The following is a 24,875-nucleotide window of genomic DNA, read 5'->3' as shown; positions in this document are numbered from 1 at the left end:
GCCGCCGCGATGGCCCAGCAGCAGATGACCAGTTCGCAGAAGGCCCTGATGCTCGAGCTGAAATCCCTGCAGGAGGAACCGGTGGAGGGCTTCCGGATCACCCTGGTGGATGAATCCGACCTCTACAACTGGGAGGTTGCCATCTTCGGACCCCCTAACACGCTGTACGAAGGCGGCTACTTCAAGGTACCCTCACCCCCTCTCAGGCTTCCCCCGGCGGAGGCCGCGGTTTTGGGCTGTTTTCCCGGCCGAGAGTGGGAGCGCGGGGGAGCGGAGGGGGCTCCTCACCTCGGCAGCCCCCTCCCCCCATCCGTGGAGGCAGGAAGGCCTCGCTTGCTCACCCGGTGCCTTTTCTTTGTCATGGGGGCGGGGGCGGGAGGCCAGCCTGCACCGGGAAATAGGAAAGCCTCTGTGGCTAGGGTAGTGGCTACCGGAGGAGGAGGGGGGAGGTCTTTGTTTTGTTTCCCCCGCCGAGGGTTTACGGAGAGAAAGGTGGTCTGTCCCCCACGGCCTCCCATCAGAACCATCTCTGCGCCGGCTGGAACTACCCCAGAGGGCAGAGTGACCTGCACTTATGGGATTGGACCTTTTTTGGGGGTGGGGTGGGGGTAGAAGGGTGGGGGAGGGGTATCGGGCTGTCATTCCAGAGGCTGCCTACTGACCTGACATTTTGGGGATTTGAGGGCTTCTTGCATATAGTGGTGGTTCCAACTTCGCATTCCAGTGGGTGGTAATGGAGAATAGGACCCTAGGGGTGGTAAACAAGGGCGCCTGCGTTTTCTTGCCATCAGCCACTTGAGGGAACTCGAATTTAGCCCTCTTTCTGTCCTCATTTTCTGTTTACTTCAGTGCTGTTTCAAAATGCCCTTTGTCCTCACCCTGCCACCAACTTTACTGCACTCACCCCTGCCTTCCCTGGCCTCCCGTGTAGAAATATCCACTGAGGGCGGAACATGTTATATAGGGAGATTGATAATTTCCCACTTCAGGGAGACAAAATTGAAACCTTTTGCTCAGATGGCTAACTGTAGCAAACGGGGAGGGGGGTGGTCTCACAGGTGAAGAGTAACATCTGCGGTGGGATGGTTTCACAAAGTAGGACCGCTCCTTAGCGACTGTAGATATACTTTCCATTGTTTTCCAGGATGTTAGAACAGTGGTTATTATCATTCCTGAATCCAGTAGTTTTTTCAGTTCCCAAATAGATAGTTGGAAATATTGAGGGTCTTTAGTTTTTGTTTTTATTTAACCATTTTTTAAGGGGAAAATCACAGATTGAAGGTCGACGTTTTAAATGGTGGGGGACAGGAGGAAATGAGTGCTTAGGAATTCTTTTAAGTTAATTTTTTTTAATTTCCAGAATTAAGTAAAATAGGTCTGTGAGTCAGTCTTAGTTTGTTTTGAAGGGAGGGGCTATCTTGGCATAAGTTTTAAATGAGTATCTTAGTCATGCAATTACGTGTATTTTTAAGGACTGCCCAATTACTTTAGTTTCTACTCTTCTAAAGGTAGAAGCCTCAGTTTCAGGCTTGAGATTGGGTCTATTTTGTAGAAAACGTGAAGAATTGATTGGGGAATGTTTACTATTCATGTCTGTGATAGTCACTTAATGCCTGTTTAAAAGCATGCGTTTAGTATTTAGAGTACTGTATATACCAACCATACACTGTACTCTTCAGAGGAAAATACTTGCAAAATCTACTGGCTAACTTTAGTGAAATGAAGTTTAATTTCTAAAAAGTATCATTATTTGGGACAATCACTTGTCAGGATAAATGTTTACTAGCTAGAATTATCTTACTCCTGTGCAGTGCATTAAAAACAAACAACAAACAAAGGAAATAATGGGTTTAAAATGGTAATAATTTTGCTTAGGTAATTGAGAATGGAGTGTGGTGAACCCTCTCAGTTTGGCATAGGTAATATGGAAGGAGGATTTTTTGAAGCATGCACTGATTTAAATTAACTGCTTTTTAAATTCAGTCTTATTTAAAAAGAATCTCGTTTTGTTGTGTGTTTTAGATATATTTTTTTTTACTTTTGTGACGTAAAAAATGTATGAAAATTCTTAAACAGATTTAGTGTTTTAGTCTTATGTGAGAATTTTGTTCAATTTTGTTCTCTTCTGCTTTTTTTTTTTTTTTCTTTATTAAATGGCTTTTTATTCCAAAGTCCTTCATTGGAAAAGGCAAATTTATGGTCGTGAGCAGTTAACACTGGTGACAGGTTTAAAACTATTGTTTTTTATTTCACTGCTTTTGTGAAACAAGGCTTTTAGTGTGTCCACTACAGCTGCAGTTAAAAGTTGGCACAGATCTTTCTGTACTATTATTCTCCCTGATCAAATGGTGGTTCTTGAACATTTAATATAATTTATTTTCAAGTGAAACTATTTTCTTTATGGTGTGTTATAGTTTCCAAAGGCAGTGGGCTTCCAGTCATTTTATATTTTTCATAATTTAACTCCTTTACCTTTTACATATTAATATACTTCTAACTGATCTTATTCACCATGAAATAGTTGACCCTAGTCTGTTTTAACTGTGGCATCTGTTGTAGTAGAGACTTGTGAAACCTGTATTTCAAAATTTGTTTTTTCAACTTATTTTTCAAATATCTTGAATCTGTATGATTCTTAGCTTGGGTTGGGGATCGAGAGGAATATAGATGTATGGTGGGCAAAAGTAATTTCTTGTGTCTGATTTTCTACATGTTATAAACTCTTCTTTGGCCTCATTATCTTTTTTGTCCAGTTTCTTTAATTTAAAATTTTTTTTTTTTTTATAATATTTGTTTTTATTTATTTCTTTGACCGTGCTAGGTCTTAGTTGCAGCATGTGGGATCTACTTCCCTGACCAGAGATCCAACCCCTGGCCCCCTGCTTTGGGAGCATGGAGCCTTAGCCACTGGACCACCAGGGAAATCCCCTAAAATTTTTTTATTTTTATTTTATTTTTTTGGCTGCCCTGAGTGGCATGTAGGATCTTAGTTCTCCCACCAGGGATCAAACCCTGGTAACCCTGCTTTGGAATCCAGGAGCTTTAACCGCTGGACCTCCAGGGGACTCCTTTGTCCAGTTTCTTGATCTCATTGATTCACAGGGTGAATTTCTTTGCTGCTTCAAATTTTCTCTCTTGGGTCAGTCATTGTAGAACACAAAGTAGGAGATGACTTAGAATAGCCAGAACACTTCTGATCTTAATTTTGCTAATGTGGAGCGAGTTGGAATTCTATTCTGTTACTGGAAGAGGAACTTGTTGATCACGTGAGCAGTAGTAATGACTTTTAACAAGTTTACCCCTATTCTTTTTGAAACAATTATTTTTTCAAATAACTGATAATGATCATAACTTAGTGTGGCTGCTTTTGTATAGAACCTCCTTGTAACTCCTGCATTATTTATATAAATACAAGATAGCAATGAGTCTGGAGATCAGAAAGAGTGACTCTTTCATGATAGGCATAACATTTAAGTGTTACAGAATCCTTAAAGTATTGCAGATTTTGTAGTTTTGATTTTATTCAGTAATGTATGGGAATGAAATACAGGTGTGTTCCATTTTTGGATAACTCCCAACAGATAAAATTTAGGAAGTATTTGTTACATTTTCAGAGTTTTCCTTAATAGGATATGCTTTATCAAATGTAACACTTCATTTTATATTAAAGAAACTCTTCAATAGTAATTGTTTAAGATAAAGGACATACATTATTTTCATTTGTTCTGGAATCTGTTCTTCAGGTACCACCCCTCCCTGCCCCATAAAAACTATTTTATGACTCTGAAATTTTTCATATATAGTTGAAACAATTTTTCTAAGTAGCTTTGTCTTTTTGGTGTAGGGATCCTTTTGAGAACTTTATAAATTTTCTTCAGAAGACAGTGAGAACACGAACTAGCTTGTATGTAGGAGGGTTAACTGAATCCTTGTTTTAAGGGATTTGGATCATCAGCCTTAAAAACAAAATTAAACTCCTTTAACGTTGTAAAAAAAATGCTGCTTTTTTAAAAAAAATTTATGAAAAATCTTTCAGTCAGTTAAAATTTTCTTAGTTTAAAATTCTTTCTCAGTCAGTTTAAGGACACCTCTTATGACTCTTAGCTGTACCCTTTTCTGGAAGCTGAACTTGTCTTGAGTGCTGGGTGAACTAAGGGAACATTTTAAGTGGAAACATGGATAATGTACATTGATTTGGGACACTGAGTGCAATTTTAGTCCCCAGCCTGCATCCCTGGCAAATGCAGCATTCCAGTATTTCATAGATTATACTTTTACCATATTAAGTTGATTCCAAGATGCATATTTTTCTAGTTCCACATCTCAAATTTGGAATGAGTCCAGGACTTCTTAGAATTGCCATCAGCTAGGTGGCACTTGTGACCTAGCTATGAGAGACCCTTGCATTGAAATCATCTGATAAAATTTTTTTAAATGCCAGCATCAGTGTCTTAAATTTGATCAGTAAGAATTATTTCTTTTTGAATAAAGGATTTGTTTCCTTAGTACTTTTTTGCTGCATGTTGATTCCTCTTTTTCAGAGATTTGTGTTAGTAAACAATAATTATTGAACACACACCAAAGGCAAAGCACTATAGGAAGTGTCACTACTTTTCAGATAGTAAGGAAAAGTATTAGGACATTGATAACCTTAGAACTTTTATGAATAATCCTCATAAAAGTCTTTGTGCAGAAATGTGAGGGATAGGTGTTACTGACAGAATTGTAATGGTAATTAAAATCAAAGTTTTAAGGCCAATTAGTGCATTGGTCAACATAACCACAGTCTGTCATGATTAAATATTCTGCTCCATTTTTAAAACTTCGTGGTCCTAGGCTAAGTAAGGTTCCAAAGGAATCTGTCTGTTGGAGACAGGTGAAATAAAAGAGGTTATCTAGGAAATTGGCCCACCTCCGCTAATATAGTTTGGGAAAATAACAGTTATAAATTCAGGATTAAGACAACAGAACTCCTATCTTGCTGAAAGGTCATATTTAAACATTTTAATTCTTTCATGTTCCTGAAATTCTTTTGGATGTTTCGTCATATACAGCTACATATATATCTGAATAAGACTAAGCTGAACCTCTTTGAAAGTGTTTTGTCAGCACAGAATTAATTCATTTCAGCTTGGTTCAGTGAGAAATTATTATTGAGTTTATGCTTAAGTATCTTTAAACGAATTGATTCTGAAATTTTGGGATGATAAATACTTAATTGAAGAGAAAATTTTAGTTTGGATTGCTAAGGTTTGATTTTACATAAATTTTCCTCCATATAAGAATTGAAATATTCAGGGGAAAAAAAAGAATTGGAATATTCAGATTTGGGGATATGTATTTAACATAGAAAGTGAATATCCACTTTAAGCACCTTTAGTTGATTTGTTTTAATAACAAATTAAATATGTTTTTGTTACAACACAGTAAATTACTGTTGTAAACTTGTTGGCAGGGTAATTTAAAATATGCAAAACTCTGTCATGTCTAATTGCAGATACATGCTACTATCCTTATTACAGTAATGTAGATGTTAGTAGCTAACGTGTATTGAGTACTTACTATGTGCCATGTACTTTATATAGATTATTTCATACAATTCTCCTGTGAGGTGTGCTGCTATTACTCTCATGTATATAGAGAAACAATCACAGAGCTTATTTAACTTGCTCTGCGGGGTCCTCAGCTAGGAAGTTGTAATATCAAGATGGATTTTCAGACTGCTTGGTTCTAAAGCCTGTGTATTCTCTTGGTGAGATCTTTTATCATTTTGGATGATGTTTGAAGGTACAGAAATGGAGCTTTAAGAAAATAAAATTTATGGACGGGACTTCCCTAGTGGTCCAGTGGTTCAGACTCTACTTTGTCTGCAGAAGGTTGCGGATTTGATCCCAGGTTGGGGATCTAAGATTCCATATGTTGCATGGTGTAGTCAAAAACGTAAATAAATAAACTTTGGGAACATTTGAAAAGGAACTTTTTAAATTGTAAACTTTTTAAATTGTACAAGTTTAAAGGTCACAAGGGTAATTTGTTCCTTCAAATTTCAGGGAGATTATTGCAACTTCTGCTTGTAAGTCTTAAATTGACTGAAGAATTGGATTTTGATGTTGTTTTTGGACCACTTGGATTAGAGAGTGACAAGTCATATTACAGAAGGATTTCTTTTTTTTAATTAGCAGATTGACTCCTTTGATAGCAACTTTTTCATTATGGGAAGAGTGGGATGGTACTAGAGTTCAGAAATATAAATCTTAAAAAGCTACTTTTGGGATTAGAGATGATGGTAAACATCTTTGAAGTCATACTGGATCATAGAGGAAGTTAAATTTATTAGTACAGTGTTGGCATTATGCTTTAAAATAATGTCAGTACTTTTCCAAGTATATTTAAACGTCATAAGAAACTTGAGCAGTGTAAAGTTGAGATTTTATTGTTTTTTCAGTTGAGTTTTAACTGGTATTCCTTATCTCTATTACAGCATCTTTTTTTTTTTTTAATTATTGATATAAATAATTTGAATGAAGATTACACTGAGTGAAAAAGTCAATCTCAAAGGTTACATGGTCCCACTTGTTTAACATTCTTAAAATGTCAAAAGTATAAAGATTAAAACAAACCATTGAGTGTGGGGCGGGGAGTGGGGGAAGGGAGGAGGGGTTAGAGATGTTTGGGTTATGGGAACAAGGTGGATGTGACTATGAAGGAGGAGCATGAGATCTTTGTGGATGGAATAGTTCTATATCTTAATTGTGTTGGTAGTTACACAGATCTACACAGGCCATAAAATGATGCAGAACTGCACTCATATATTGTACCAGTGTCAAATTCCTAGTTCTAATATGGGACATTAATTATGTAAGATGCAACCATTGGGGGAAATTTAGTGAAAAATAGATTTCTGTGTACTATCTTTGCAAATATATGTTGTGAATCTGTAAGTATTCCAAAATAAGATGTTAAAAAATTAATCATCAGAGGAAGCCATATATTCATGCATTTTATAGCATCTTGAGATCATTGCCATAGTTTCAGTCTATGTGTATTTGGATTTTCAGATTTCACAAACAAAGTGAAGGTGAAGTCCCTCAGTCCTGTCCGACTCTTTGAGACCCCGTGGACTGTAGCCAACCAGTCTCCTCCGTCCAGGGGATTCTCCAGGCCAGAATACTGGAGTGGGTTGCCATTTCCTTCTCCAGAGGATCTTCTTGATCTGGGGATCGAACCTGGGTCTCCTGCATTGTAGGCAGACGCTTTACCGTCTAAGCCACCAGGGAAGTCAGATTTCACAGTTATTTAGTTATCTGCTTTGCTGTATTTGCTGCACGGACAGCTGATGATTAGTTTGAGGGATAAATCCCTTGAAATAATTTGGATTATGTGACTTACTTAGTAGCATACATAGTAATTCAGATTGTAAACATTGAATGTTTATTATCTCATTGAAAATAACCATTTATAAGATAATATTGGCAAAGTCACAAAAAGTTGGACAATATTTAGTGATTCTTTATAGAAGAGTAATTTAAAGCTTAGAATACAGATTTTTAAGTTTACTGGAAATCATACTTCATACTATTTATGGCGAAACAAAAAAATGTCATTATTCAAAAAAATATCCTTCATATGATTTGAAACTTTTGAAATTGTTGGTAGAGGCACAGGTAAAATTTCTGTAATACTTCATATTCATATTTGATTTTTTAAAAAATTTATTTAGTTTTGACTGTGCTGGCTCTTCATAGCTATGTGGGCTTTTCTCTAGTTGTGGTGCACAAACTTCTCACTGTGGTGGTGTCTCTTGTTGAGCACATGCTCTAGGGCGCTCTGTCTAAAGGATTTGTGGCACATAGGCCCAGTAGTTGTGGATTCCAGACCCTAGAGCATAACACTCAGCAGTTGTGGTACACAGGCTTAGTTGCCCTGTGGCATGCAGGATCTTCCTGGATTGGCTATCGACCCCATGTCCTGCATTGGCAAGCAGATTTTTTTACTACTGAGCAACGAGGGAAGCCGCACATTTGTTTTTGACTAAAATATAGTATTACTCAGATTATTTTCCTCCTTTACCAAGTTGAATCTGAATCACCTTTGGATATTAAAAATAAGGTCCACAAGAAGCAAAGGTTTGCCACTAATAAGGACATTAAGAAGTTGTACAATGGATTCTGAGGGCAGTTCTCAAAGAAGAGTTTTGAACAGTGGCAGTCTAGCACTGTTGGAGTGGTATATAGCCAACCTTCTGAGGTGTTTGCTTTGAAGGGGACAAAGCTCATTTGAGTTCTGTGGTAGTTGAGTTTAAAACAAACAAAAACCTTATTACTTAAGGCTCATCTTGGTCTTGTCACATAACTGCTCTTTCTCCCATTGGCTAAATAGGGAAAGGAACAATATAAGCTAATCCTTGTGGAAAACTTCCACAACTTCCCTAAAATTAAAAAAAAGAAGGGAAAAAACACCAACAAGGTCCTGCTGGATAATATAGGGAACCATTGAATGTACTGTAATAAGCCATAATGGAAAAGAATATGAAAAAGAATATATATGCATATAACTGAGTCACTTTGCTGTACAGCAGAAATTAACACAACATTGTAAATCAACTGTACTTCAATAAAACTTAAAGGGAAAAAATATATAGTAACTGTCCTCAGGGTTTTTACCCTGAGTTCTTTTGCTTTGTTAATCATGTTTCAACATTTACTCTAAGAATGAAGGAAAAATAGCTAGACAAAAAAAGAGACGTCTTAAACTGAAGATATGGAAATTCTGTTGAATTTAGATTGTATCTAAGGAATCTTATGTTAAAAGGGTTTTAAGGGGAGTGCACTTCTGAGTTTGGATTTGATGAATTACTATGTTTTTTATATAACCATTTTTTAAAAGTTTTTTTTTAATTGATAAATTGTTGAATAAGTAATGTACAGAGAGTTTCCTTAAATAAAAATGATGTAAAACTGAAAGTGTAAGTGGTAAAACTGAAAAAGTTACTTGAGGTCATGTATTATACTAAGAAAATAAGATATTTTTAGCTTAAATTTTTTTTTTTCCTATTGTGTCCAAACCTAGTAGTGTGAGAGTCTGTCTAAATTCTTAGATTATGGGCTCCTTAAGAAATGACTAGATCTTACTTCAGTCTGAAATTCCTTAGCATTTGGCATAGGACTTAAAAGAGTAATACTTAATCTTTTGGTAGAGGTCACATCTTTTATGAATGACCCCCTGCCCAGTTCTCTGGGCAGTTTCAAGAAATAACTGATACCTGAGTTTCTTCATAGATCTTAGGTGATTAGTCCCTTGTCTTGAATATAGTGGTAAGACTAGTGGCTCAGTATTTGGACTGCTTAGTTCCTCTAGTTGTGCTTTCCCTTTTTGGAGAACTTTGATTTTATTTGGATTTTTCCATCAATGACCTTTTTCTGTAGTTGCTGGGTTGCCTCAGTTAAATCTAATTTTCTTAGTGACTGAGGTTAGCTAAAAATTAATTAAGATTGAAACCTTGGTTATAGTAATATAGGAAATTAGGATCTTTGTAAAGGGCTCCTCTTATAATTTAAGTATTAGAAAACTTACTTGAGAGAGGTTAAGAATTTTGGAGCAGTGATAACGAGAGGCACTGGGAAAACCGGCTAGAAATAGCAACTTTGACTTTTGTAGTCCCATGAAGATAAAGATTGCTTAACTTCATTTGGAAATCTACTGAATAAAGCAAAATAATTAAATCAAGTTGTTTTAGCCTTTTAAAGAATATCTGAAGACATAAGATATTTTATTATTTTTTTGAATCATTAAAAAAATTTTATTTATTATTATTTTTTAAATTTGGCTGCACTGGGTGTTTGTTGCTTTGCATGGGCTTTCTGTAATGGCAGTGTGATCGGGGACTACTCTTCCTTGTGGTGCTTGGGCTTCTCATTGCGGTGGCTTCTCTTGTGGAGCTCAGGCTCTAGGCACTCGGGCTTCATTAGTTGCAGCACACGGGCTCGGTAGCTGTGGCACATGGGCTTAGTTGCCCCATGGCATGTGGAATTTTCCCAGACCAGGGATTGAACCCACGTCCCCTGTATTGGCAGGCAGATAGATTCTCCACCAGGGAAGAATCTAGTCGCCACCAGGGAAGTTCGACATAAGATCTTTTAAAAGCAGACTAGAAGGGCATTTTAGAAGTGCAGAATTTTTTATACAGTGGAGGATTTTAAAATATTGATTGTAAATGTTATGAATATTTTAAATGTCCTTGATACATTAAAGGAATCAGAATAATTAGAAAAGTACATTTTTATAGCTGTTCTTTGAAAATACGCTGCATGTGTGCAATTTGTTAAAGAATAATTTTGATGGCTTTTAGCCAAATGTGTTTATGTTCGTCTTTCTCCTGTATCTATACCTATATAGTTCAGTTCAGTCACTCAGTCATGTCTGACTCTGTGACCCCATGGACTGCAGCACGCCAGGCTTCCCTGTCTCTCACCAACTCCTGGAGCTTGCTCAAACTCATGTCCATCAAGTCAGTGATGCCATCCAACCATCTCATCCTCTGTCGTCCTCTTCTCCTCCTGCTTTCAATATATAGTCTAAATATAAAATTAACACATCTTGATCATTCTGTTTACATAAACACTTTAAAATAATTAATTTTTAACAAGGTGAAGTAGGGAAGGAGCTTTTGTTGTTCAGTTGCCAAGTTGTGTCCGACTCTTTGCAACCTCGTGAGCTGCAGCACGCCAGGCCTCCTGTCCCTCACGATCTCCTGGAGTTTGCCCAAATTCAGGTTAAATTTCTGTGTTGTGTCAGTTGTAACAAACTCTCCTTGGTTATTGTTCCAGCTACCAAATATGTCCTAAAGATTTTTACGTCTATATTTTCTAATTTTTCCTCTCTTGAGTTTTTGCATATTAACACATTTCCACCAGTATGTCCTTTTACACTGAACACTAAGCTGAACTCTACCTTTTTCCTTAATCCTCTTCTATGTTCACTTTCCTGTATATTGAACATTGTCTACCTAGTTGCACAAGCCTACATGCTAGAAATCAGGTCAGATGGTCTCTGCTCCCTCTTTCCGTATATTCAACTATTTTTAGTATCTCATATCTCAGGTTTTAGCCTCTAATCTTTATTTCTGCTCCCACCATATGAGTTCCCATTCAGTTGTCACTCCCCTGGACTGTGACAGTAGCCTCTCTACTCTGTTTTGTGCCCCTTTAATCTATAATGCCATCAGAGTAACCTGTCTAAAGCTCTAATCTGACCTGTCCCCACCAAGAAAAAAAAAGAAAGCAGTCCGTCTTCCATAAAATTAAATAAAAATTCCTTGTATGGCATGTAAGACTCTTCATGATCTGGTTGTTCCTTACTTTTCTGTGTTTTTTGTTCTTGTCCCATAGGTGGTCTTTGATAGTGCCATTTCTTAAGCTGTTACCTGTCTTTTTCATTTCTTCTCATGCCCTCTTTAGTCTTTGAACTCTAATTTATATCTTTAAGACCCAATTCACTTGTGAATGACCTCTTAGGTTCTCTCCTGTTAATTCCTACTCTTTCCAATTAGATTATTTTAAAGTAAATTCCAGACATGTCCTTTCACCCCTAATTACTGGAGTCCCTAAAAGATAAGGAATCTTTTTTAAAAAATATTGTTCTTATACTTACTGAATAATAATTCCTTAATATTATCTGATATCCAGTGTTCATATTCTCCCAGTTGTGTCATAGATACACTTGTAAGTTCATTTGAATCAAGATCCCCAGTTGCTTTTGGTGATGTGCCTCTTAAGACTGTAATTGATTTCTCTTCTTCCTTTAAAAAAAAAACAACTTTATTGAGATATTACATATACAATACAATTTATCCATTTAAATGTACAAAACCATTACCACAGTTTTAGAACATTTTCACTCCAAAATTAAACCCCATACCCATCAGTAGTCACTTCCCATTTCTCCCACACTCTAGGCAACTTGTCTGCTTCCTGGGACTATAAATTTGCCTCTTCTGTAAATGTGTAGATTTGTATTTCATATAAATGTAATCATTTAATATATGGCCTTTCACTTAGCATGTTGTTTTCAAAGTTCATATATGTTGTGGCATGTATCAATAGTTCATTCTTTTTCATTATTAAATAATCTTCCATTTAATGGACCTTTTATTTATCTATTCATCAGTTGATGAGCATTTGGGTTGTTTTCCACTATTTGGCAATTATAAACAATGCTGATATGAACATTTGTGTACAAGTTTCACTGTGGACATATGTTTTCATTTCTCTTGAGTACTTACCTAGGAATAGAATTACTAGGTCATCTGATAACTCTGCGTGTAACTATTTGAGGAACTGCTAGACTGTTTTCCAAAATACATTCACAATAGTAGAAAGAGGGTTCTAGTTTCTCTATATCTGCACGAACACTTGTTCTCTCTCCAAAAATTATTTGTTGGCAATTGAATATATTTAACTGCTGAACTCCTGTCTTCAGTTTTAAGACTTTGAAATTGGCCTGATTATATTTTATTCCAAACTAAAGATACTTCTATAGTACTAAAAGTAAAGGAAAGTTATTATGTTTCTAACTCTGGAGGTCACCATACATTTGTTATAAAGTAATTATGGTAAGCTCTGGCCCCAAATCTAGTCGTTGTTTAGTTGCTAAGTCCTGTTGGACTCTTTGTGACCATGTGAACTGCAGCAGGCCAGGCTTCTGTGTCCTTCACTATCTCCTGGAGTTTGCTCAAACTCACGACTGTAGATTCATCATACCATCCGAACAACTCATCCTCTGTCGCCCGCTTCTCCGGCTCTCAGTCTTAGCATCAGGGTCTTTTCCAATGAATCAGCTCTTGGCATCAGGTGGCCAAAGTATTGGAGCTTCAGCTTGAGCATCAGTCCTTCCAATGGATATTCAGGATTGATTTCCTTTAGGATTGACTGATTTGATCTCCTGCTGTCCAAGGGACTTTCAAGAGTCTTCTCCAGCACCAAATCTAGTTAGCTACCTAATTTTTCCACATTATTTCTTAACCCAGTTTAATTCATAAACCACCTCATGTAGGACCTTGTCATATCTCAGCTTCAACATGGAGCCACTTAAATTTAGTATAGTAGGTTTGCTGGGGGAAAATACTAAGTTCATGATGGATTAATTTATCATGTGGGTGTTATATAGGAATATATATTTCCTAACATTAAAAGATGTAATATGTTCGAGTTAGTCATTCAGTTGTATCTGACTCTTTGTGACCTCAGGGACTGTACCGCACCAGGTTCCTCTGTCCATGGGATTTTCCTGGTAAGGATACTGGACTGGGTTGCCATTGCCTTCTCCAGGGGATCTTCCCAACCCAGGAATCGAACCAGGCTCTTCTGCATTGCAGGCGGATTGTTTACCAGCTGAACTATCAGGGAAGCCCAAAAGATGTAATGAGGGATATTATTAAGGTTGTTGATTTAATAATTTTTCTTAAAATCAGTCTAGATAAACAATTCAAGCAGTAAGAAAGTCTTGCCCCTGAAAATCACTTAACTGTTTGAATGTAATCCTCCAGAAATATTCCATTTACCTACAGGCACATCTAAGCATTTTAAAACTATGAGTGTAGTTAGACTACAAGTATTTTTCTGCATCTTTTTAAAAAAACTTTATCTTGGAGATCTTTCCATTATTAATATTTATGAATTATCTTATAATTTGTAACTGCTGTACAATATTCCAGTTGTTAAGGAAGTACTTTTTTTATTCCCCTATTGATGAAAAATCAATTATTTTCAGCTTTTTACTCTGATAAGTGAAGCTGAATGGGGCAGTTTTTCATACGTCTACTTTTTTGAGTGCATTTGCTGAATTAAAGTGTTTGTGTATTTAAATTTTACTAGATAGTCAAATTACCCTTCAAAAATATTAATTTATATTCTGTAGTGTAACATAGGGATTGTCAAATATGAAGTTTACAGTCATGATAAATCGGTCTTTATGATGGTTGTTTCTTTTAATCATGAATGAAATCTAACTTACTTTCACATCACTGGCCATTTGTAATATTTATGCAAGTTATCTATATTTGTCCTTTGCCTATTTTTCTTTTTTTAATAGATAAAAGCTGTTTGTATAAAGGAAGTTAGTCATTGGTTAGATGTATTGCATGTTGCAAATACCTGTGTGTCATTTATTAATAATGTAATTAAAATAACATATTTAGAATTCTGTCCAAAGTTAAACATGGAGTCAAGCATAGAGAAAATTGTGTTGTAACTGTTGTGACAGCAGAGAAGAATTTACAGTTTAAACTCTCTTAACTTGTCATGTGGGTTATTCATACATTATGAACAAGCTCGATACTGATAATGTACAGGGTGATACAGAGGTGCTTGGATTTTTCTGTGTAAGTGGCAATAACCATTTTTTTAACTCAGTATTATCTCCAGTTATAAATCAACATGTGTTCACGGTAGAAAGTTTTTAAAGTTCTTTAAACTGTGAAGAAAAAAGTCACTTATAATGATGCTATCCAAAAATACTTTAATATATATTTTTTCTGAAATACCATATTTCATCTAAAAAGTTGAATACTGTGTATCCATTTTTTTAAAAGCAACATGTTTTGACCATTTCCTCAGCTAGTTTTTATTTAACCTTTCCCCTTTTGTTGGACCAGGAGATTTGGTTTCTAAACAAGACTATGTTGAACACATTTTTATATCTATATTTGGGTTTTCCACATAAGTTTCCTAGTACTGGATATATTGGGTCGAAAGTTCTGGGTGCCTACATGTTATATTTTGAACCTAGATAAAAGGCAACAGTAAAAATTGCCAGTTTTCTAGGGGGCAAAGAAACCATTTAAGAGGTAGCTATTATGGCTTTAGTTTTAAATAATTATGTATAGAAAAGTTAAAGGAACTAGAAGACTCAGTGTCCAATTTTAAGATGTTCTGTAAAGCTACACTTATCAAGACAGTGTGGTGTATTGACCAAAGGCACAGAATAGAGAGCCCAGAAATAGACTTCTTGGATATAGTCAAGTGGTTTTTTGACAGAGGTGCAAACATACTTACATGGAGAAAGGATAGTCTTTTCAAATATATGATGTTGGAAAACTGGGTATCCATGGATGTATAGTGAGCCTCAACCCATCCAACATATCTTATACAAAAATTAACTCAAGATGGATCATAAACCTAAACGTAAAACATAAAGTAGTAAAACTCTTAGAAGAGAGCATTGGAAAGTCTTCTTGACCTTGGGTTGGCAAGGAGCTCTTGGATACGGTACCAAAAGCATGATCCATGAAAGAAGAAATTGATGAAGTGAAATTCATCAAAATTTAAAACTTTCCTGTGAAGGACACTATGAACTGGGAGAATATATTTACAAACCACGTATCTGAGAAAGGACTTAACCATAATTTATGAAGAGCTTTCAAAACTCAACATAGTGGGGGAGAAACCCTAAAGAACCAGCATCCCAATTTTAAAAATGGGTGAAAGATTTGAACAGATAGTTCAGAAATGTTTGGATGGCTTATAAGCACATAAAGATGTTCATCTTTAGTCATTATACCACAGTGAGGTACCATTTACATACCTTTTATTTATTTATTTTTTAATTGACAGCACTGGGTCTCTTCTGCTATGCAGGCTTTTCTCTAGTTGCGGCAAGTGGGGCCTCCTCTTCAGTTGCAATACACAGGCTTCTCATTGTGGTGGCCCCTCTTATTGTGGAGCATGGGCTTCAGTAGTTGTGGTGCATGGAGTTAGTTGCCTGAGGCACATAGGATCTTCCCAGATCAGGGATTAAACCTCTGTCTCCCACATTGGCAGATGATTCTTTACTACTGAGCCACCAGGGGAGCCATCAGTTGAGTTCAGTTGCTCAGTCGTGTCCGACTGTTTTGAGACCTCATAGACTGCAGCACGCCAGACTTCTCTATCCTTCACCAACTGCTGGAGCTTGCTCAAACTCATGTCCATCGAGTCAGTGATGACCCTCTGTCGTCCTCTTCTCCTCCTGCCTTCAATCTTTCCCAGCATCAGGGTCTTTTCCAATGAGTCAGTTCTTTGCATCAGGTGGCCAAAGTATTGGAGCTTCAGCTTTAGCATCAGTCCTTCCCATGAATATTCAGGGTTGCTTTCCTTTAGGATTGATTGGTTGGATCTCCTTGCAGTCCAAGGGACTCTCAAGAGTCTTCTTCAACACCACAGTTCAAAAGCATCAATTCTTCAGCACTCAGCTTTCTTTCATAGTCCAGCTCACACATCCATACATGCCTACTGGAAAAACCATAGCTTTGCCTAGTTGGACCTTCGTCAGCAGTCATGTCTCTGTTTTTTAATATGCTGTCTAGATTTGTCATACCTTTTCTTCCAAGGAGCAAGTGTCTTTTAATTTCATGGTTGCAATCACCATCTGCAGTAATTTTGGAGCCCCCCAAAATAAAGTCTGTCACTGTTGCCATTGTTTCCCCATCTATTTGCCGTGAAGTGATGGGACCGGATGCCATGATCTTGGTTTTCTTATTGTTGAGTTTTAAAGCCAACTTCTCTCTCCTCTTTCATTTTCATCAACAGGCTCTTTGCTTTCTGCCATAGGAGTGGTGTCATCTGCATATCTGAGGTTATTGATATTTCTCCCGGCAGTCTTGATTCCAGCTTGTGCTTGATCCAGACTGGCATTTCGCATGATGTACTCTGCATAGAAGTTAAATAAGCAAGGTGACAATATACAGCTTTGATGTACTCCTTTCCCAGTTTGGAACCAGTCTCTTGTTCCATATTCAGTTCTAACTGTTGCTTCTTGACCTGCATACAGATTTCTCAGAAGGCAGGTAAGGTGGTCTGGTATTACCATCTCTTGAAGAATTTTCCACAGTTGTGATGCACACAGTCAAAGGCTTTGGCCTTGTCAATAAAGCAGAAGTAGATGTTTTTTTTGAAACTCTCTTGTTTTTCAGTGATCCAACACTTGTTGGCAATTTGATCTCTGGGAATCATACATACCTTTTAGAATGGCTAAAATAATAGAAAATATTATACTGACACTACTGAGTATTGCTGAGGATGAGGATTAACTGAAACTCTGGTGAGAATGCAAACTCTGGGTAAATCTGTCAGTTTGTTACAAAGTATACAGTTAACATGGGTTTCATTCAACAAGCCCACTTCTAGGGATATGTCTTCGGGCAATATAAACTTACTGTTTACACTAAAATATGTGTATGTATGTTTGTAGCAGCACTATTCCTAATTACCCCAAACTGGAAACAACATAAGTGTCCTTCAGTGGGTAATGGATAATGGATAAACTTATAAATCTATATTATGGAATACTATTTAGCAATTAAAAGGGATCAACTGTTGACATACCAGTAATACAGATAAGTATCAATGGCATAATAGCAGTTCCATAAAATTATATTCTAAATGGGCCTGTTTACATGATATTCTTAAAAAAAACAAAGCTATAGGCATAGAGAACAGATCATTGGTTACCAAGGTTTAGGGTTGGAGGTAAGAGGTTTAACTACAGAGAGGTAGACGGAATTCTTTGTGAATATTGGAAGTGTTTTATATTCTGTTTATGGTGGTTTTTACAGGAATCTGTGTACATGCTAAAACTTATAATAGTGTGTGCTGAGAAAATGAATACTGCTAGATGTAATTTAAAATGTAAAAAAATTATAAATTTAATCATAATTTTATTTGCCTATTATACCTCAATAAGGCTGAAAAGATACAGTAAAAATTTTAAAGAAATAAAAGTACCTTTGTTTAAAAAGGATGCAAAAATTACTTTGTTACAAATAAGAGTGCCATATCTGAGTAGCTTATAAACAGCAGAAATATATTTCTCTCACTTCTGAAGGCTTGAACTCTGAGATCAGGTTGCCATCATGGTCAGGTTAGATTTACTGTATATGGTATAATAAGTATGGTAAGAAAAGGTCTAGAGAGCGCTCTGGGTTTCCTTATTTTAAGGGTGCTGATCCCATTCACGAGGATTCTGTGCTCAAAGACCTTGCTTCCTATATCATCACATTTGGGGTTAGGATTTCAACATCGGTTTTGTGGGCAACATAAACTCAGTCCATTGCAACCAACATTCAATTTTGGCACAAAATACTGTAAATACAGTTTAGTTGTATCTTTAGGATAAATTCCTAAGAATAGATTTTATGGATCAAATATGTTCACATCTAAAGATATCTGTTACAAATTTAATATTCACAAAAATTAGTTTGATGCAAGTTGCTGAAGTGTATTTAGATTTTAATTTTCTTTTCTGAGTGATAGCCAATGCCTGAGCAGTATTGGTAGTGAATACTAACAACTTTCAGTTTAATAACCAGTTACATAGAAACTGGAGGAGGAAAACAAATAAAGGGAGGCAGATGATATTTCACCATAAGATTCCCTAAATTTAGTGCTTTCCATTAGAAGTCAGTATTTGAGAAGGTGGTGAATTTTTTGTCTCTGGGGGTAGTCAAATGCATATTGGATGACTCTGAAGGACAGTGTTCTAAGAGGATGTTAATTATCTGGATGAATGATTAAGGTGCTTTAGAATCATGTTAGAAACTTTTAGAAATAAAGATGCCTGTCTCTATTCTCACACTGTTTGGTAGAATCAGAATCTTTTATTTGGCTCTGTCTTCCGGCATGAAGAATCTCCACCAGAATTGAACCCATCCCCTGCAGTGGAACCGTGGAATATTAACCATTGGACCTTCAGGAAAGTCCCTAGAATCAGAGTCTTTTGAGGTGGGACTAGGGACGCTGATGGGCATCTCCAGGTGATTCTAATGTGAAGCAAGGTTCCTGTCCTGTTCCTGAGATTCAGTATGATGCTATGTTTTGCTTTAGTTTGTGGCTAGAATGCATTTATGTTCCAAAGGTACTATAAGCTCTTTATTAGCCAAAAAAAAAGAGAATACTTAAAATTCATTATTATGTGACTTCTCTCTAATTGCCAAATACTATCTTCCCCTCCTACTGTGAAAGACACAACTGTGAAATTGTAGTTTTCTTAAGCTTTGGAATTTTTGTTAATAGCTTGCATAATTTTATTCCAGTGATTTTTGTGTATGATTTTAAAAAATAGAAGTACAGTTAATTTACAGCGTTGTGTATATTTTTAATGAGTAGTTGACAGTTTTGATTTTTGTTCAGATGTAGAAGTTGTTTCATAGCATATCTAATATATTTTTGAGTCAGTAATACATCTATTTGGCTTAAAGCTCAACATTCAGAAAACTAAGATCATGACATCTGGTCCTATCACTTCATGGGAAATAGATGGGGAAACAGTGGAAACAGTGTCAGATTTTATTTTGGGGGGCTCCAAATTCATTGCAGACGATGATTGCAGCCATGAAATTAAAAGACACTTACTCCTTGGAAGGAAAGTTATGACTAACCTAGATAGCATATTCAAAAGCAGAGACATTACTTTGCCAACAAAGGTCTGTCTAAAGGTCTGTCTAGTCAAGGCTATGGTTTTTCCAGTAGTCATGTGTGGATGTGAGAGTTGGACTGTGAAGAAAGCTGAGCACCAAAGAATTGATGCTTTTGAACTGTGGTGTTGGAAAAGACTCTTGAGAGTCCCTTAGACTGCAAGGAGATCCAGCCCAGTCCATTCTAAGGAGATCAGTCCTGGGTGTTCTTTGGAAGGAATGATGCTAAAGCTGAAACTCCAGTACTTTGGCCACCTCATGCAAAGAGTTGACTCATTGGAAAAGACTCTGATGCTGGGAGGGATTGGGGGCAGGAGGAGAAGGGGACGACAGAGGATGAGATGGCTGGATGGCATCACTGACTCGATGGACGTGAGTCTGAGTGAACTCTGGGAGTTGGTGATGGACAGGGAGGCCTGGCATGCTGTAGTTCATGAGGTTGCAAAGAGTTGGACTCGACTGAGCGACTGAACTGAACTGAACACATCTCCTTAGTAAATGGGAACATGGGTAGAAACTATTGCTAAACTGAATATTTTAGCTTCTTAGGTAATTCTTTACCACTTATGGAAGAATTTGGGGTCTAAGTAAACCATCAATATGTTCTTTCTCATATATAATTAAAACTGTTAGTATTAGAAATATGGAGAACATTTATTTTAAAGTTTGTTATTTTTATTGGTAGTTTCAGCATCAAAGATTTATTGAGCACTTACTCTGTGTCAGGCACTTTTGTTGATGCTGAGGATACAGTGACTCAAAACCAAAAATTTTCTACTTCATGGAGCATTGAATGGGAGAGACAGGCAATGAACAAAAAAAGTATGTGACATCTTAGAAGTGGTAAGTTCTCTAGTGAAAAAACGGGTGAAGTGGCGAGGTAGAGTCTGAAGTTGGGAAGAGGTTATAAAAAATCTTTGTCGCATTTTAGACCTCTCTGAAGAAAAGTGAAGGTGACTTGGAGTAAAATCATAAGGAAGGGATGGGGCTAACCATGAGGATCCATGAAAGAGCATCTTACTGGAGAGCTAAAGAGTGTTATTCTTCAGTGTATGTGATCCTGGGGTTAATCAAGTAGAAGGCAGTGAGTAAAAGTTGAATTTTTTTTTTTTTTTTTTTCTGTTGCAAAGGTTTGTGGTAAGATTTTTTAAAGTGCTGTTTATTGTAGCTAATTTATTGGTTTTTTTTTATGGGTTATGATTTTAGAGTCTGCAAGCAACTTTAGAGATTATAGCTTCAAGGTTGCCACTGGGAAAAAACTAATATTATTTCTCAGTGGAGTAAAAGAGTAGGCATTATGTATTTTAGTGATCCTTTGAGTTTTGTGCTAAATCTCATTCTTTTGTTTATTTAGGTTTGGTTCCCCTGGGTCTTTGTTGCTGTGGGAAGGCTTTCTCTAGTTGCAGCAGGCAGGGGCTGCTCTTCATTGTGGTGCATCGGCTTCTCATCACGGTGGCTTCTCTTGTTGGGGAGCGCAGGCTCTAGGCATATGGGCTTCAACAGTTGTGGTCCACAGGCTTAGTTGGTCCATGGCATATGGGATCTTCCCAGACCAGGGATTGAACCCATTCCCCTGGCAGATGGATTCTTATCCACTATACCACCAGGAAAGTCCTAAATCTCATTCTTAATGTTAAAGAACAGAGAGGCAGTATAGGATAGTGGTTTAAATGTGAACTCTGGAGTTGGAGAGCTAGGTTCCAGTTCAGGGTCTATGACTATGATATTGGGCAGATTATTTATCCTGTTTGTCTTTGTTTCATCTGTAAAATGGAGGAAAGTATGGCATCTACTCTGTTAAGGATAATGTGAGAATTAAATACTGTATGTTAGTACATGTAGAAGTACCTAGAATGTGCCTGCTATATAAAAAGCACCCAGTGTTAGCTGCTGCTAGTGTTAGCTACACTGTTTTGAATGTTACTTTTCACTTTATAAATTAATATATGTGTAAGGTAAAAATATAATCTTCTAGAGGTTTTTCTTTTTAATTTATTTTAAAAGTTTTGGTAAAGTATACGTAACATAAATTTTTTTAGTTTTGACCATTTAACAAAAGTGTGTAGTTCATTGCTTAATACCATTGATTTTTGTGTTTTATTTATAAACGCTATTTTTTGGCTGCATCACATGATTTGTAGGATCTTAATTCATCGACCAGGGATCAACTTGGGCCCTTGGCAGTGAATATGTAGTCTTAACTATTGTACCACCAGGGAATTCCCACTAGTTTTTGCTTTTAAAATTTTATTCATTATATATGATAGCTCCCTATGGAAGATAAGGATTTCATTATTTTCCCTCCATGTCTTCCTTTCTCCCTCCAGCATACATGTACATACTTTCACACATACATGCACATAGATTTCTCCAGTCTCCCAGTAAAGTTATGTCATAATTATATGATTTTCAGTGCATACAGTCTTAAGGTGTAATTATATATTTTTCATTTCTCATGTAATACTTTGTTTTCCGTGTAGTTAATTTTTTTCCCCTTAGTTTTCTATTTGCTTACTACTGCTGCTGCTGCTAAGTCGCTTCAGTCATGTCCGACTCTGTGCGACCCCATAGACGGCAGCCCACCAGGCTCCTCTGTCCATGGGATTCTCCAGGCAAGAACACTGGAGTGGGTTGCCGTTTCCTCCTCCAGTGTATGAAAGTGAAAAGTCAAAGTGAAGTCGCTCAGTCGTGTCCGACTCTTAGTGACCCTATGGACTGCAGCCTACCAGGCTCCTCCGTCCATGGGATTTTCCAGGCAAGAGTACTGGAGTGGGGTGCCATTGCCTTCTCTGCTGCTTACTACTAAGAACTTTTAATAACAGCTTCGTTGCAATATAATTCACATTATCATGCTATGCTATGCTATGCTAAGTCACTTCAGTTGTGTCTGACTCTGTGTGACCCCATAGATGGCAGCCACCAGGCTCCTCCATCCATGGGATTTTCCAGGCAAGAGTACTGGAGTGGTACTCAGTACCACCTCACATTATCATATAATTCACCAATTTGTATAATTTACTGGTTTTAACATATTTAGACTTGTGTAGCCATTATTACCGGAGAAGGCAATGGCACCCCACTCCAGTACTCTTGCCTGGAAAACCCCATGGACGGAGGAGCCTGGTGGGCTGCAGTCCACGGGGTCGATACGAGTCGGACACGACTGAGCGACTTCACTTTCACTTTTCACTTTCATGCATTGGAGAAGAAAATATCAACCCACTCCAGTGTTCTTGCCTGGAGAATCCCAGGGACGGTGGAGCCTGGTGGGCTGCTGTCTCGGGTCGCACAGAGTCGGACACGACTGAAGCGACTTAGCAGCCTGCCCCAGTTTTCATTTTCAGTGGTTACCTTGGATCAGAATTTTTCAGTCTTAGCACTATTGACATTTGGGGCCAGATGATTTTTTGTTTTGGGATGGAGAGGGCTGTGCTGTGTATTATAGGATGTTTAGCAGCATCCCTGGTCACAATCCACTAGATACTAGTAGCATCCCCCAATTTACCAGTTTTGATGACCAAAAATGTTTTCAGATAATACCAAATGTCCTCCTGGCGGCAAAAATACCCCCTGGTTAAGAACCATGGGCCTACATATTTCAGTCTGCATTGTTAATTTATTACAGTTTAAGTTAACGCTTTTCAAAGAATGCAAGAAATCGTGTAACAATTTAACTCTATCCCACCCCCACCTCTGGCCCTTTGTGCTATCAATGCTGTTGTATATTTTAGTTTCACATATTGTATAAACCTCTAAGGCAATAGTGTTGTTGTTTTACATAGTTTACAATTTTAACCTTTGTGTTGTAAAGTAAGCAGAAAATCTCACTCACACACAAACTTATTTTAAAATAAAGCAGACATCCTTGTAACCATACTACTAGGTCAAGAAATAGAACTTTTTGTAGATGGGAATAGAAATTGTCATACTGAGTGAAGTAAGTCAGACAGTTGAGAATCGTATGACATCCCTTATAAGTGGAATCTAAAAAGAAATGATACAGGACTTCTCCAGTGGTTAAGAATCTGCCTGCTGATGCAGGGAGACACCGGTTTGATCCTTGACCTGGAACAATTTCCACATGCTGAGGGGCAGTTAAGCTCCTGCCCTACAGTTACTGAGCTGGTGTGTTTAGAGCCTGTGCTCTACAACAAGAGAAGCCACCTTGATGAGAAGCCTGTACACCAGAACTAGAGAGTAGCCCTCACTTGCTTGCGACCAGAAAAAGCCCTCATGCAGCAACAAAGACCCAGCACAGGCAAAAATAATTAATAAGATAGAAATGATATAAATGAATTTATTTACAAAACAGAAAAAGACTCACAAACTTAGAGAAAGAACTTATGAAAAAAAAAAAAAAGAAAGGTTGCCAGGAAAGGACGGGAGGAAGAGATAGTTAGGGAGTTTGGGATTGACATATATACACTGCTGTATTTAAATGGATAACCAACAGGAACCTACTGTAATAGCACAGAGAACACTACTCAATGTTATGTGGTGGCCTGGATGGTAGGGGAGTTTGGGGAAGAATGAATAGCTGTATGTTATGGCTGAATCCTTTTGCTGTCCCCCTGGACTGCAGCATGCCAAGCTTCCCTGTCCATCACTAACTCCTGGAGATTGCTCAAACTCATGTCTATCGAGTTGGTGATGCCATCCAACCATCTCATCTTCTGTCGTCCCCTTCTCCTCCTCCTCGCAGTCTTTGCCAGCATCAGGGTCTTTGACAATGAGTCAGTTCTTTACATCGGGTGGCCAAAGTATTGGAGCTTCAGCTTTAGCATCAGTCCTTCCAGTGAATATTCAGGGTTGCTTTCCTTTGGGATTGATTGTTTGGATCTCCTTGTAGTCCAAGGGACTCTCAAGAGTCTTCTTTAACACCATAGTTCAAAATCATCAATTCTTCAGCACTCAGCTTTACTTATAGTCCACCTCTCATATCCATACATGACTCCTGGAAAAACCATAGCTTTGACTAATTGGACCTTTGTCAACAGTCATGTCTCTGCTTTTTAATATGCTGTCTAGATTTGTCATACCTTTTCTTCCAAGGAGCAAGTGTCTTTTAATTTCATGGCTTCAGTCATCATCTGCAGTAATTTTGGAGCCCCCCAAAATAAAGTCTGTCACTGTTGGCATTGTTTCCCTATCTATTTGCCATGAAGTGATGCGACTGGATGCCATGATCTTAGTTTTCTTATTGTTGAGTTTTAAGCCAACTTTTTCACTCTCCTCTTTCACTTTCATCAAGGGGCTCTTTAGTTCTTCTTTGCTTTCTGCCGTAAGGGTGGTGTCATCTGTGTATCTGAGGTTATTGATACTTCTCCTGGCAATCTTGATTCCAGCTTATGCTTCATCTAGCCCAGCATTTCACATGATGTACTCTGCATAGAAGTTAAATAAGCAGGGTCACGATATACAGCCTTGGTGT

General features: G+C 37.4%; 1 protein-coding gene across 1 annotated transcript in view; it reads left to right on the top strand.

The window, feature by feature from the left end:
• Positions 1-6: 6 nt before the first annotated feature.
• Positions 7-24,875, top strand: part of UBE2R2 (ubiquitin-conjugating enzyme E2R 2) — a 96,979-nt gene continuing 72,110 nt past the window's right edge. The window contains exon 1 of the mRNA XM_010840117.1: positions 7-186. Coding sequence (XP_010838419.1) covers positions 10-186 — 177 coding nt within the window. The 5' untranslated portion in view covers positions 7-9. The remainder of the gene's footprint in view (positions 187-24,875) is intronic.

Source organism: Bison bison, unplaced genomic scaffold (genome assembly GCF_000754665.1).
Source record: "Bison bison bison isolate TAMUID 2011002044 unplaced genomic scaffold, Bison_UMD1.0 scf7180017864141, whole genome shotgun sequence".
Classification (NCBI taxonomy): domain Eukaryota; kingdom Metazoa; phylum Chordata; class Mammalia; order Artiodactyla; family Bovidae; genus Bison; species Bison bison.
This window is presented reverse-complemented; position numbering and strand designations above follow the sequence as displayed.